This window comes from Podarcis filfolensis, assembly GCF_964270895.1.
Source record: "Podarcis filfolensis genome assembly, chromosome: 16".
Classification (NCBI taxonomy): Eukaryota; Metazoa; Chordata; class Lepidosauria; order Squamata; family Lacertidae; genus Podarcis; species Podarcis filfolensis.
Window position 1 is genome coordinate 16,245,479 of NC_139620.1, and position 14,904 is coordinate 16,260,382.

General features: G+C 46.6%; 1 protein-coding gene across 2 annotated transcripts in view; it reads right to left on the bottom strand.

Moving 5' to 3' along the window:
* The window catches only part of F11R (F11 receptor), a 30,050-nt gene extending 16,651 nt beyond the window's left edge, over window positions 1-13,399 (bottom strand). For both annotated transcript variants that reach the window (XR_014542358.1, XM_083589396.1), the window contains exon 1: window positions 12,997-13,399. Coding sequence is in view for 1 of the 2 variants with exons in the window: in XM_083589396.1 (XP_083445522.1) it covers window positions 12,997-13,384 (388 nt within the window). In the remaining variant the exon portion in view is untranslated. The remainder of the gene's footprint in view (window positions 1-12,996) is intronic.
* Between the last annotated feature and the right edge of the window lie 1,505 nt (window positions 13,400-14,904).

Consider the following 14,904-nt stretch of genomic DNA (forward strand, 5'->3'; position numbering starts at 1 on the left):
GCATCATTAAACTATGGAACTCCCTGCCACAGGAGGCAGTGATGGCCACCAACCTGGGTGGGTTTAAAAGAGGACTGGGCAAATTCACAGAGGAGAAGGCTACTAGCTATGATGGCTACGCTTTGCCTTCACAGTTGGGAGCATTAAACGTTTCTGAATGCCTGTCACTGGAATCCACAGGGCGGGAGAGGGCTCTTGTGCTTGGATCCTGCTCGGGGGTTTTCACACAATGGGCATCTAGTTGGCCACTGTGAGAACAGGATGCTGGAGGAGATGGACCACTGGCCTCTGCTTGGGTCCTTAAAGGTAAAGGGACCCCTGACCATTAGGTCCAGTCGTGACCGACTCTGGGGTTGCAGCGCTCATCTCACTTTATTGGCCGAGGGAGCCAGCGTACGGCTTCCGGGTCATGTGGCCAGCATGACTAAGCCGCTTCTGGCAAACCAGAGCAGCGCACGGAAACGCCGTTTACCTTCCTGCTGGAGCGGTACCTATTTATCTACTTGCACTTTGACGTGCTTTCGAACTGCTAGGTTGGCAGGAGCAGGGACCTGGCAATGAGAGCTCACCCCGTCACGGGGATTCAAACCGCCGACCTTCTGATCGGCAAGTTCTAGGCTCTGTGGTTTAACCCACAGCGCCACCTGCGTCCCTGCTTGGGTTCTTATGTAGTCCCTAAAAGCCATATATTGTAGATGTCAAAGGCCAATTGTCATCTAGATTCAACCTCCAAACACTCTCTAATTGACACGGTGCTCCAACAAACCAGTTCTCTCCTCTGCACTCTCTGTTCAAAAGCATTGCAGAGCCTTCGCACTGGTTCATGTAAGGTAAAAAGGTAAAGGACCCCTGGACGGTTAAGTCCAGCCAAAGGCGACTATGGGGTTGCGGCACTCATCTCGCTTTCATGCAGAGGGAGCCGGTGTTTGTCCACAGACAGCTTTCCGGGTCACGTGGCCAGCATGACTAAACTGCTTCTGGCGCAACGGGACACTGTGACGGAAACCAGAGCACACGGAAACGTCGTTTACCTTCCCGCTACAGCGATACCTATTTATCTACTTGCCCTGGCGTGCTTTCGAACTGCTAGGTTGGCAGGAGCTGGGACGGAGCAACGGGAGCTCACCCCGTTGCAAGGATTCGAACCGCCGACCTTTGAATCAGCAAGCCCAAGAGGCTCAGTGGTTTAGACCTTCTCTCAAGCATGAATATGCCAGCCACTGCTCACTTCCAGAAAGTGGGTGGGACGGGACTTTAAAAACAGCAATAACTTGCCAATGGGAAGGAGAGGCTCCCACACAAAGGGCCATGGATGGAGCAGAAAGAGGAGTCAGGAGGAGGTTAACTGGTCTTCAACCCACCTGGTGGAATTTCTGGCTTTGCTAGTTTCAGCTTCACCCCCCCCCTCCTGCCCCTGGGCACCCACGCACTCATTACTCACTTCACTTCCGTGTCAGAAGAAACTGACTCAAACCACTGGCTCTGCAGAATGACCTCATTTCTATCCCCAGCTGCTTTTATCAGGTAATTTAGCTGGCAGGCAGTAATTCCCAAGCCAAATGCACCCATGCCCCACCCCTGGCCCATGAAAGTGCTCAGTTCTAGGTAAACATTGTTGTTTTAACAGTTTTCCGGGTAGGGGGAGGAATGCAACAGAGTTTGCATTTTTCAAATAAATAAGAGATTAGATAGCACAGGGGGGGAAATAAAAGCAGCAAAACACATAATGAAACGAGTGTTTTACAGGATTTACAGAAGCAGTCTTGGTTTCTGATTTGATCCCGAAATCCTCCTTTTCCTTAGGACATCCCTATCTTCACCAGAAAAATGTTACTTTCTTGGGCTCCATGATCACTGCAGATGGTGACAGCAGTCACGAAATTAAAAGACGCCTGCTTCTTGGGAGAAAGGCGATGACAAACCTAGACAGCATCTTAAAAAGCAGAGACATCACCTTGCCAACAAAGGTCCGTATAGTTAAAGCCATGGTTTTCCCCGTAGTGATGTATGGAAGTGAGAGCTGGACCATAAAGAAGGCTGATCGCCGAAGAATTGATGCTTTTGAATTATGGTGCTGGAGGAGACTCCTGAGAGTCCCATGGACTGCAAGAATATCAGACTATCCATTCTTAAGGAAATCAGCCCTGAGTGCTCACTGGAAGGACAGATTATGAAACTGAGGTTCCAGTACTTTGGCCACCTCATGAGAAGAGAAGACTCCCTGGAAAAGACCCTGATGTTGGGAAAGATGGAGGGCACAAGGAGAAGGGGACGACAGAGGACGAGATGGTTGGACAGTGTTCTCGAAGCTACCAGCATGAGTTTGACCAAACTGCGGGAGGCAGTGAAAGACAAGAGGGCCTGGCGTGCTCTGGTCCATGGGGTCACGAAGAGTCGGACACGACTAAATGACTAAACAACAACAAAATGGAGTTATGCGACCCCCTGAGCCAAGGGAGAGAAGTAACTATATCAGTAACTATATCTTTAGAAGACATCTGAAGGCAGCCCTGTATAGGGAAGTTTTTCAACGTTTAATGTTTTAATATGTCAGAGAGAGAGAGAGAGAGAGAGAGAGAGAGAAAGCTGCCCAGAGTGGCTGGGGCAACCCAGTCAGTGGTGTATAAATAATTAAATTATTACTATTATTATGGGATAGGACATCCTTATTTTCATCAGAGGAATGTTGCAGGGTTTCTTATGCACCTAATAAATTAAATCCCAGTAAACGGCATTAGAAACTTTATTTGTCTTCCTTACCCTAAGAAACACACAACACCCTTGGTTTTTAAAATATTTTGCTCTGTTGTACCCAAGTATCCTGCTCAGGATTTCTGTTGGTTTTTTTGTTTTGGTTTTTTGGCAGGTGGGTGTGTGTAAATTTAAAAATGTAACAGGAATTGGCTGGCAGAACTGCCTTGCATTTGTTTTATAGGGGTGGGCTGCACATCTTTTAGAAATGGATGCATTGCTCATTCAGGAAACATGAGCAAAAGGTCCTTTGGTTCTAAGGCAAGCAAATGGCACACAATGGAGACCCTGTTCTCCAAAAGCAAACATTCTTAACAGAATAAAGAAGTCAGTGGACAACCAGTGAATCTCTGTTGCCATTTGAAGGGCACACACGTTCACAGCCTTGTAACTCTGCCTGGTGCTTTAGTTCTAAAAGCGGGAGGGGGATAGAGGGTGGGGGGGAGGGCGGGCTTCTGGCAAAACAAGGTCCAAAAAGAGCAATCTATTTCATAGATAAAATTATCTCTGTAATGCCACAAATGCAAACACGCATTTCGAGGGGAGAATCTGCAGGCAGGAGCCTGTAACCCCTTCGCCCATTGAAGGGTCCCAAACAAAGTGGAGAGAAGCTAGACTGCATCATTTTAAGGAAACCACAGGCTGGTCACTGGGGATTCCAGCAAAAAATGATGTGCGGCACTTTCTCGTGACTCAGCACCCCACAAACAGCCACACCTGAACTGCCCAGGGATTCAGAGGGTGCCAATTTCAGTTTTGAAACTGGTGGTCCCACCACGATTCCAGAAACAAGAAGCTGGGCCATGTTGCTCTAAATCCACCCATCCCTATCAGAAATGGTTTCCCTTGCTTCAAAAGTCACTGCAGCGTTGCAGTTGGCCCGGGATCTGGGAGGCCAGGGTTCAATCCCTACTCAGCCATGAAGCTCACTGGGTGACCTTTCAGCAGTCGCTATCTCTCAGCCAAACCTGCCAGGAAAAAATGGCTTGTGGGAGGACCCTTTTGGTCCTTGGAGGAAAGGTGGAATGCCGATGTGATAGGAAGTAAGTTTAAAATCATGCGGATGCATGGCAAGTCAGTTGCAGCACATAAACAACTCTGCGTCCATCTGAGCTGCAAAACTCAGACAACTTTTGCAAGTGATCTGTGGCACTAGTTCTGGACCTTAAGCCCTAGAAGGGGATTTTATGATCAGTGGCGTAGCGTGGGTTGTCAGCACCCGGGGCAAGGCAAGTAATTTGCGCCCCCTAACCCGTGGATTTGCGCCCCCTAACCCTAACCCCCAGATGTTGCGCCCGGTGCGGCCGGCCCCCCCTGCACCCCCCACGCTACGCCACTGTTTATGATACAGAAGCCATTTCCCCGCAGCTGGTTAACTTTGGACCTGGCCACTGTGGAGGAAGAGGCAGAAAAGAGCTACCTATTAACTCACAAGATTGTGAAACAGGAGCCTCTGGAAGCCAGGGCTGTCACTCAGTAAATCACAATCCACATCTACAGTTTGCTGCTGCTTTTCTGCAAGGGGAAGGCACCCACAGAGGCCTGTTGCAAACTTGCAAATTCACTGGGGCAGGTGTAAAAAGCCCAGCTTGGAGAACCAACATCAGATATTAGCGCAGGGATTAAATTGAGAGACAACCACAAGGATTATACCACCTAAATTGAAATCCTACAGTCAAATATTTGAATATGGTTTGCAGCTTGCTCCTTTCATCTATCTAGGGTTAAGGGGAAGGGAGGAATTTGGGGCGAGGCACAAGTTCAGTAGTATAAGATAACTTGCTTTGTTCCAGATACTGTCATCAGCATCTCCAGCTAAAAAGGTCTCTGGTAAAAAGTCCGGCAAAGCAACCTTGGAAGAGCTGCCATGTTATTAGAGACAGTGACCTGGTTCACAGGTAATGCCAAGCCAAATTATGGCTTAACATGAACACGTAAGCGTGGGGGATCCCAGAAAAAGGTTTGCAGCTGCTTTGCTCCTCAGCTCAGAGTAGGAGAGTAGCCCATGGGTTGACAACATTTGAGGCTACTCTATTTTAGAGCCTTTGGATCTGCTTAAAATGGGGCAGCCGAGTCACCGTACCTCCAGAGCCAATGCCTGTACTCATCCTGAAGGGAAAAAATGAACTACGGAACTCCCTGTCACAAAGAAATAGCTGTGGCGAAAGAACTGAGATATTTCCAAAGAGGGATGAGACATAGAAAACTATGTCAGTAACTGGCTTTAAGGGGATTACATCAACTCATGGGATGGGAGTACATTTTTGGCCTACAGCTCCTTTGATGGCTGGGGCTGATGGGAGCTGTGGTTTAAAGCATATGAAGGGCAGCATTCGAAATTCGCCAGGCGCATTTTGCACCTGGTTAACGGCCACTTGTGATGTAGGGAAGATGCCCAGGCAACTACAAGATGGTACCTAACCTCTCCACCATCTGGAGGTGGATCCTTGGATCTTGTCTGTTTTCACATACTAACACAACACATCCTGTAGAATTCCATCCATGATATTTTATCTGCACAATCATAACGAATTTCAGGAACCAGAAAGCCCTATTGAAAAATACGACTTTCGAGCCGTTTGGTCCCAAAATCGCAACTAGACATTCCGCTTTGGAGACTATAACCCTGGTTTAAGGAGCCATTTGGCACCTAGCTTATACAGTATATCTGAGTTTCTAACATTGCTGAAGGGTGTCAGGTGGATAAAGGCTGACCTAAGGCCTTGTCAGCCATCTTGAAGCAGCATTTCCCCCAAAGAGGCAAAGTATAACTATTTTAGAATGGAAAAAAAATGTCGTTGAAACAAAAAAGGTGATCTCTTTGTACTTGGCTAATAGGAAATATAGATCACTTCATTTAGCGTACATTTGTAGCTGTCAGCAGGTGGTCCCCTGGAAACTGGATGGTAATCCCTATGGTAGGGATTTACCTCAGGGATGAGGACCAGCATGGTCAGGAATGATAGGAGCTGGAAGACCCCCAGCAAGACCCCCGTAAGTTCCCCATTAACCATCTTTGCTGCCCTACAAAGCCTTCCTTTACAGAGCTGAATATTTTTAAATTAGCCACGACCAAAACAGTGAAAAAACGAGGCAATCCTGGTGCCCTGACAGGACTTCTTGGAGTACTCATTTAAGTCTTCAAAACCAGTTTCCCCAGAGTTTAAAACTCGTTCCGACAGCGACTTTATAGAGTCGCACCCTCATGCTTTCATGGCATTAGAAGCACTGAGAGTCACCGAGGTTTGGAAAAGGGTTTATTCTGCCTTTCATAGTCAATTAAAGTACTTTTGATTTTGGGTCATAGCATGAAACTCCCAGCCTGGGTTTTAAAGCTGAGTCACAGTAAGCTTCACTGCTTTGCTCGATGCCCTGGGCAATAAAAGGCAAGGGGAATGTATACAGCTCTGGGGTAGGGCAGATCTGCTTTGGATGCAGATGGTTCTGGGTTCAATTATCATTATACACATTTATGTGCATATGCGGCACCCCCAGAATGTAATCTCGCCCCCCCAGATGCGATCATACGGTACTCAACACCCATAAAAAGCACCAGGAAACTGCACAAACAACTCTGAATCCAAATGGGAAGGAAGGATCCCTAAAGGGAGGGGAGGAACATAAACAATGTTAACTCAGCTGGAAGGTCCCTTGGCTACTAAGGACAGATCTAATGGAAGATCAGTCAGCTAGCTAGCCCTTAAACAAATTTGAAGCGGAGGGGGGTGGGGGTGGGGATACACCTGAGGCTATTTAGTTAGGGGGGAAATGGAGACAATAGAAGACCTTTTGTAGAGAGATATTTTTATTCCTTAAGTGACATCCACACCATACATTTAAAGCACATAGCCCCTGCCCCCCCCAGCAAGAATTCCTGGGAACTGTAGTTTTTAAAAGACGCTTCAAATCGCAGCTCTGTGAGAGGTAAGCTATAGCTCTTAGGATTCTTAAGAAGCCATGTGCTTTAAACATATGGTGTGGATTTGCCCGCACAATTCACAGAGTGGGTAAACAATCAATCCCTCCTTCAAGGAAACACTGGGAACTGTAGCGCTGGGAGGGGAACACCCTTAACAAACTACATTTCTTAGGGTTCTTTGTGTTTAAAGTGACATTGATACTGTTCTAGAAATTTATAATGCAGGATGCTGTATTGCAGCGATGTCCACAGTCAACCGCGATCGACAGGTAGATCTCCTGTATGTCCCTAGTAGATGGCGCGTTATTCGTGGTTGATCATGGACATGTCCCCGCCTCCTGCGAAGTAGTAGGAATGCAGAAGTAATGCTTGCTGTAGTGCTGTGTGCAATAGGGATCGATGCTGTTTGTGGTGAGCATATTTTCTCATTCCTCCCCACCCCCCAGCTCAACAACTCTGGGCGATCCTCCCTAAGAAACACACGCTCCTCCTCCCTCCAATGATAATGGGTAGATCACTGCCTGTTATTTTATACTGGGAGTAGATCGCAGTCTCTTGGGAGTTGGACGTGCCTGCCTTATTGGATAGGTCGGACGGGCTGTCTAGGATGATGGTCCAACACTGGCAAGACCAGCTCAAATATTTGATCAGTGATACAGCCCACAATGATAGAGAGAGAGAGAGGGAAAGAGATCCTTCTCTGTGTAAAAAATAACCAAACAACCCTCCCCAGACTCAATTGCAACAGCGGAGCTTGGTAGATAATTAATCCACAGCGGTAAATAGTCCAACCCAGGCTATTTATTTATTTAAAATATATCCAACCTCTTGGACCAGCAAGGAAGAAGAGGAGTAAGGCTGAGGAGAGTCACGACCCGGGAAATGCAACTCCTTTATGAGAAAACGCTGCTGTATTTGGGACTTTTTAGTTCAGAGAAAAGGCGAGTTAGAAGTGAAGTTTATAAAATTATCACAGCATTGAGAAATTGAAGGAAAGTGTTTTTCTCTCGGTGAACATCCAACGAAGCTGAATGTTGGAAGATTCAGGACGGAATAACGTAATTCTATGAAACTCACTTCCGCAGGAGGCAGTGATGGCCGCCAACCTGGATGGATCTAGAAGAGGATTGCACAAATTCATGGAGAGGAGAGGAAAGGGCTATCAATGGCTACTAGACACAATGGCCAGGCTCTGCCTCCATGGTTGGAGCCAAGCAATACTTCTGAGTCCCAGTTGCTGGAAACGGCATGACAGGGTATTTGCTCTTGTGCTTGGGCCCTGTTTGTGGGACAAACAGGTCCCACTGAGACGTCTGGTTGACCGCTGTGAGAACAGGACGCTGGCTAGATGGGCCACTGGCCTCATCCAGCAGCCTCTTATATTCTGTTCTAAATGCAACTCCACACTGTCCCCAAACATAATCTTGGGCACCAATTCTTCTCCACTCTCCAAGATGCAGAAAACCACTAGATATGGCAGATATTCAACTATAAACAGAGCAAATGGGGCCCTCCAGATGCTTTATTAGACTACATCACCCACCAAACCCAGCCAGCAACAACTGCTTTGGACTACCTCCTAAGGGGAGGGGGAGGCTGATGGGAATTGTAGTCCAAAAGGGCCAAGCTGCCTGGAGGCTGTATCCCAAAACATCAGGGGGCACCAGTGCAGGTTGAGGCCCTGTAGTTTTGCATTCATCCTACATAACCCCAGAAAACTGCCATGCTGCCTGACTAAAGAATGAGTGAGCCATACTGCGGAAACACCTAAAACACAGAAGAAGACTCACTTCCTCTGTAAAGGACAGAAGGAATCTATCCCAACATGAGCCTCTGGAAATAATAGCCTAGTCTCCCAAACAGGTTTTCACTCCTTCTGAAAAATCCTTTGCCCATCACCAGCGGAGAGGGCCACACCTCCAAGGACCGGAAGGGATATTGAGAAGGCAGCAGCAGGAGGAATTGTGACTGAAAAGTGGGGTGGGACGGCCTTTGTGAACTGGCTGACCTCATAAGGTTGCTGTAAGGCTTGCTGAGATCATGTATACCTGGCCATTTTTACCTACCACAGGCACATTGCGTTTCTCTTTCAATGCACGAATCATCAGACTGCTTTGTTTTATATTTTAACATTCATTGAGGGGGGCTGGACTAGGTGACTCTCAAACTCTACAATCCTGTGATTATTTCCTTGTTTAATTATATCCCAAAGGAGCTCAAGGTGGTGGCATACACAGCTTTTTTCCTCCTCCCCATTTTACTGTCACAACAACCCTGTGAGGTAGGGTTTGGCTGAGCAGCAGGGAATGGGCCCAAGTCACCCTGTGAGCTTCATAGTCGAGTGGGGATTAGAACCCTGGTCTCCCAAATCCCGGTCCAAACACTAAACACTACACCACACTGGCTCTCGCAGATTAACATTACACCTAATAGTCAGGTGCTTGGAGCAAAACAAGAGATGGACGAGCTTCCTTGCCATTGTTTGAGCTTCCTGGAAGTAAGGGGTGCCAAAGCCTGCTCTGGAGTTTGGGGTCAGGCTGTGGGAGGAGGCTGAGAATGGCATCAGGCTCCAGTGACCCATCCCCACTGCCAGGCAGAGTATGGTACCCCAAAGTCTTTAGAAAACTTCCTGTAAAAATAATATCAATTACTGTATTTTTCGCTCTATAAGACGCACCAGACCACAAGACACACCTATTTTTGGAGGAGGAAAACAATAAAAAAATATTATGAATCTCAGAAGCCAGAACAGCAAGAGGGATCGCTGCGCAGTGAAAGCAGCAATCCCTCTTGCTGTTCTGGCTTCTGGGATAGCTGCGCAGCCTGCATTCGCTCCATAAGACGCACACACATTTCCCCTTACTTTTTAGGAGGGAAAAAGTGAGTCTTATAGAGCAAAAAATACGGTACTTGTTTCTTTCTCTGGAAGGCACTTCATGAGGGGCTGCCTTGAAGGTCTACTCAGAATCACCAGTGAGCCCAGAATGCAGCTGTTGACACAGACTGGTGGAAAAGACACATTCTGCCAGTCTAAAACAACTCCGCTGGCTTCTAGATCTGGGCAAGTGTTGAAGTTGTTTCCTGGAGTCCTCGCTCCACATTTTCCTGGCCTTCAGCGCTCAAGAGGTTGGCCATCCGAGAACAGACCTTTTCTCTTCTGGCAATCACCCTGTTGAGGGAACGATATTCCCCAGCTTGTGGCCTACTCTGGAGGCCAGCAAAAGACTCCTTCAGTTGCCCCATCCTTTTATAGTTTCCCAATACCTTAAACTTTATCACAAGCAACTGATGGTTGCAGAACCATTTTATTGCTGTTATATTTTTACCTTCCCTATGATGCCGCTTGTGTGTTCCTTTTTAATAAAAGATCATCGTAGGATTTCTGTTTATCTTAAACTACCCCAAAAGTTTTTAACTGATTCCCTGCCTGCAAACCCAGATTGAGGATTATATGTTTATTTTACTTATTTATTTTTACTTCACAGAATTTGTATACTGCCTGATTGTTTTTTTTAAAAAATAAATAAGTCCCAAAGCAGGTTACAAAAAGAATCAATCAATAAAACTATTTGTAAAATCAAATAAAACACTCAAAAGGTTAAAATCAGCGATGAACTAAAAACACATTAGCATTCTATGTATCTGGGTATTCATGTGTAAACAAAGATGTTTGCAGTAGGCGCAAAAAGGCCCCTGCCTATGTTAATAGGCAGGGAATTCCAAAGTGTGGGTGGCAGTAAAAGATCGATTTCTTACAAATGCGGTATTATGTAGCACGTGTAACAGCGCCAGTCCTGCAGACTGTAGGAATTGCATGAACATATATGGGGCAAGGGGATCTCACAGCTAAATCAGTCCCAAGCTGTTAAGGACTTTGTCTACCAATAGCAACACCTTGCAACCAGATCCAAAAAGCAGCATTCAAGAAATAATTCTCAATTTCCACATCTCATCTCTTCCAAATTTAAGAGAGCCCTCTGCAGTCGCCTTTCCAGCATCTCCCCAACCAGAATATACAGAAACTTTACAAGCACCACCTTGGTTGCTTCTAAAACTGATCTTTGCTTTTGCTCTCTCTCTTTGGTCAATAACTATGCCACACATACACACACCCGCTGCAAAAGCACTCAGCAGGAGTCTCTGAGCCAACAGATAACAGGCATCAGGTCCTCAGAACAGATCACGCCTTTATTAAAAGCTTTTAAAGCCCAGTGCAAGATGGACCTGTTTGGGTAGCTTGAAATGGATAGATCAGGGCATGGGGCACCCTGCCAGCTCACCACTCATTAAATCCCGGGGTGTGGTTTAAAAGAACACAGAAACATGATTCTGCTTGCCTTTACACCTCCTCCTGACAATCATTTTGTCAAGAAGGAACAGAGTATAAAATTCAGGGCTGTACATACTAAGCAACAGCCAAGACAGACCTGTTGCGTCTGCAATTCCAGCTTGCGAAGGAAATTAGCAATAGACAGCTTGGGAAGAAAACAGTACATTTTGGTCCCAACACCACACACCAGGAGACCTAGGCCTAAAGAAGTAGGAATAGCAAAGCAATCTACTCCTCCAAACCTCTCCCAAGGCCAACCCTTCGAAAATCAAATATATTTGTACACATACCAGCACAGGGAAGAACGAAAGGAACAGCAAGTCTAACTTTCAAACAATGATTCAACAAGGAAATAAATTCTCTCCAATTGGAAGCACGCAGGGCAACCACCATTTTAAGGCTTCAGCGACCAAGAGAGAAAAACCGAAACACCTTTGGAAGTTTACAATTGAAGTTCTACGAACTCACATGGCATCACTATCTAAATATGAACTCAGCTCTGTGTAAACTATCCATCCATTTATCTGAAGCCAAAAAAGAAATGGGCGATTGTGTGATTAAATTTAGCTGAATTGATATCAAAAAGGTACAGTTTCTATAGACTAAAAAAGCAAATAACTTTCAGAACAAAAGATAAAGGACCACAGAAAGGCCAGGGAGATATACAACAAAGAGTCTAGTGATTTTAAAAAATTTGGCCGTTTTATTACAGTGTAGAAGTTTTTGTGTACTTGGGAGCACTTTATCAGATACCTAGAGCGTGACCCTCTGTTATTAGGACATAGGTTGAAGGGAAAAAGCAGTCAAAGGTTCACCTTATGTTTACTCAGGATTGCTAATATGATGTTGGGATGATCAGCTGCCCTAAAGGGTCCTTCTGCCTGCATTTAAGCGCTCACTGAATTGTCAAAAATTGTATTTTTATATTCCACAGCTATTTAAATCCAACATTTATTTTTCTCCTCTTTACATCCGTACATCTGAGGATCACACACCATGCACTGAGGTGAACTGTGGTCCCCAAATCTAAGCACCATAACAAAAGGTGTGACTCTTTAAGGTACCACAAATCTCTTGGGGCAGACCCACGACATCATATATTTAAAGCACGTGGTATCCCCCAAACAATTCTGGGATCTGTAGTTTCCATCTCCTGGAACCACAGTCTCCAGCACCCTGAACGAACTGCAGTTCCCAGGATCCTTTGCTTGCACTGCTACAAACGCACACACCTATCCCTCTGGAGAAGATAACGGAAAGAAACGTCACACTGTGTATTTAACAAAACTACACAGGCTTCTTTCCAACTTACAAAAGGGGATTCACACAGATGCTTTAAATACAATTTCCCTGTCGCTGGCTGAAAACTGAGGTGTGCATACTTTGTTGAGAGAGCATCCTTCCCCCACTCGTTTTAACTCTATGGCTCTTACTCCTGAGTAAACAATCAGAGAAGATGGCTGGCTGGTACAACCTGCAATGAACCATGGTGGGGGAAATAAGCACTTCTGGGAAATGTGGGGTGTTGGCTTGAGCCAGAGAGAGCCTGGCAGGAACTCTGCTTGCTTTCCCTTTCCAAGGTCTACTCGATCTGTTACACAACCCACAGGCAAGGTTTCTTTTGCCAGGGGAGGAAGGGGAGAGGGAGAATTAATATTTAAGAAATTTCATCCATACAACCAAAGAGGTCACCAGCAGGAAATGGCTAGGAGTGGAGAAAGAGGAAAATGGTCAGTGTAAGGACTAGAAAAACTATTTTTTTTAAATAAGGAGTTTTGCCAGTTTCCCGGGTCCGATCTCCGCAGCGTCTGCCTGACACTCCCGAGAGCCGCTGCCAGTCAGTGTCTGGCTGGTCTGGCTGCAAGTATAAGGCCGCTTCCTCTGGTCCGGAGCCCCACCTGGGAGGCTGCCCCAAATCTCCTTGCAGCCCCACTCACCTGGGAAGTTCCTTCCAGCCCCCCACTCCCTCCTGCACCCACTTCCTTTGCCTACTCACACAGCCCGGCGCAGAAGCAGCCCCACCAAAGCCAGCCCGTCGCCGCCACCGCCATTGCCTCCTCCGCCGCACAAACCGACTGAGCAAGGCCGGAGCGCAGCGGCGCCCAGGTGAGCAGGAGCCCCTCCCGGATTGGCTGAGCGGGACGCCCCGCCCCGCCCGCACAGGTGAAGCGCTCCGCAAGGAAAGGCGCGCGGAGGGGGGCGTGGAAAAGACTCGCCCCGCCCTCCTGGCCTCCTCCTTGGAGTTTGGAGGAGGGGGAGAGAGAGACATCCTTTCCACGCCCACCCCCAGCATCGTCAACTTGGGCTTTCCCGCCCTGCAAGGTAGCAAAGGAAATGCAGGATTCAACCCCCGCCCAACCCCACCAGCTTGGGGGCAGGTCCATACCACGCCTGCAAAGGGCATCCAACGCTCATTTGGAGCGCATGACTTCCTTCAAGCAATCCTGCGAGCTGTAATTTGTCCTGGGTGCTGGGAATTGTAGTTTAGCGAAGGGGAAGCTACAGTTCCCAGGATTATTTGGGAAACCTGGGGGGGGGGATTAGATGTGCAAAGGTGAGACAACTCTTTTTCTGTTTCCTTCTTAAACTGATGTGGAGGAGGGTTTTAAAAAATCCAGGCGCCCCGATTCTTCCCCAACCAGGAGCAAAAAATAAATTATGAAAATCTTTTCACCTAGCCCCAGAGTTTAGGATATTGCTCCAAGTGTGCGTGTGCACTCATATTCAAGTACAGTATATTCCAAAAGCTTGCTTTCATAGGTGTAGCCAGGATTTGGGGGGAGCTGGAAACCCACCTGTCACCACGTCTGGCTCTGTCTAGCAGATTTCGAACGACGTATGTCAACAACAATGTAGATTTGTATTTTAATCAGTTTTCAATTTAGTGGTGAATTTAATTTTTCGAAAGTTTGAAATGGTTGTTTATAGCTGTTTCTACCAATAATTTTTATTGCTTTATTCTTTTTGTAAAGCAGCTTGATGTTTTGTTTGTTACAATCAAGCAGTGTATTTCAATCAAGTTTTATGAAATAAAATGAGTAACCACCAAACCAAAGGGAGGTGTTGTTTTTTTAAAATACTGGTTTACAGAAATCCATGATTTATATGCTGACTTTTCTAAAAGGTCTCTTTCCCAAATCTTTGAGATTGTAAGTATTTTAGGTTACCGGTAATAGCAAATTCAGCCAGGAGGACTACAGTGGTACCTCGGGTTAAGTACTTAATTCGTTCTGGAGGTCCGTACTTAACCTGAAACTGTTCTTAACCTTAAGCACCACTTTAGCTAATGGGGCCTCCTGCTGCTGCCGCGCCGCCGGAGCCCGATTTCTGTTCTCATCCTGAAGCAAAGTTCTTAACCTAAAGCACTATTTCTGGGTTAGCGGAGTCTGTAACCTGAAGTGTATGTAACCTGAAGCGTATGTAACCTGAGGTACCACTGTATTCAGGTTTGGAGCCTCACAGGTGTGGGAATCTTCACCCCTACTGCTGCCCGACTCTGGATTGGGCGTGAGGTGCCTGCATCAGAAAGATCACTCCAAAGGGACACAATTCCTCCACCATGGTACAGTGGTACCTCAGGTTACATATGCTTCAGGTTACATACTCCGCTAATGCAGAAATAGTGCTTCAGGTTAAGAACTTTGCTTCAGGATGAGAACAGAAATCGTGCTCCGGCGGCGCGGCAGCAGCAGGAGGCCCCATTAGCTAAAGTGGTGCTTCAGGTTAAGAACAGTTTCAGGTTAAGTATGGACCTCCGGAACGAATTAAGTACTTAACCTGAGGTACCACTGTATTCATGTTTTGCTTAAAATCCAATTTGGTGAAGAATTCTGAATTTGCTCTTGGAATCTATCAATCGGGATTTGCTGCCCTCTGGTGGCTACTGTCAGTCACAGGCCACTGA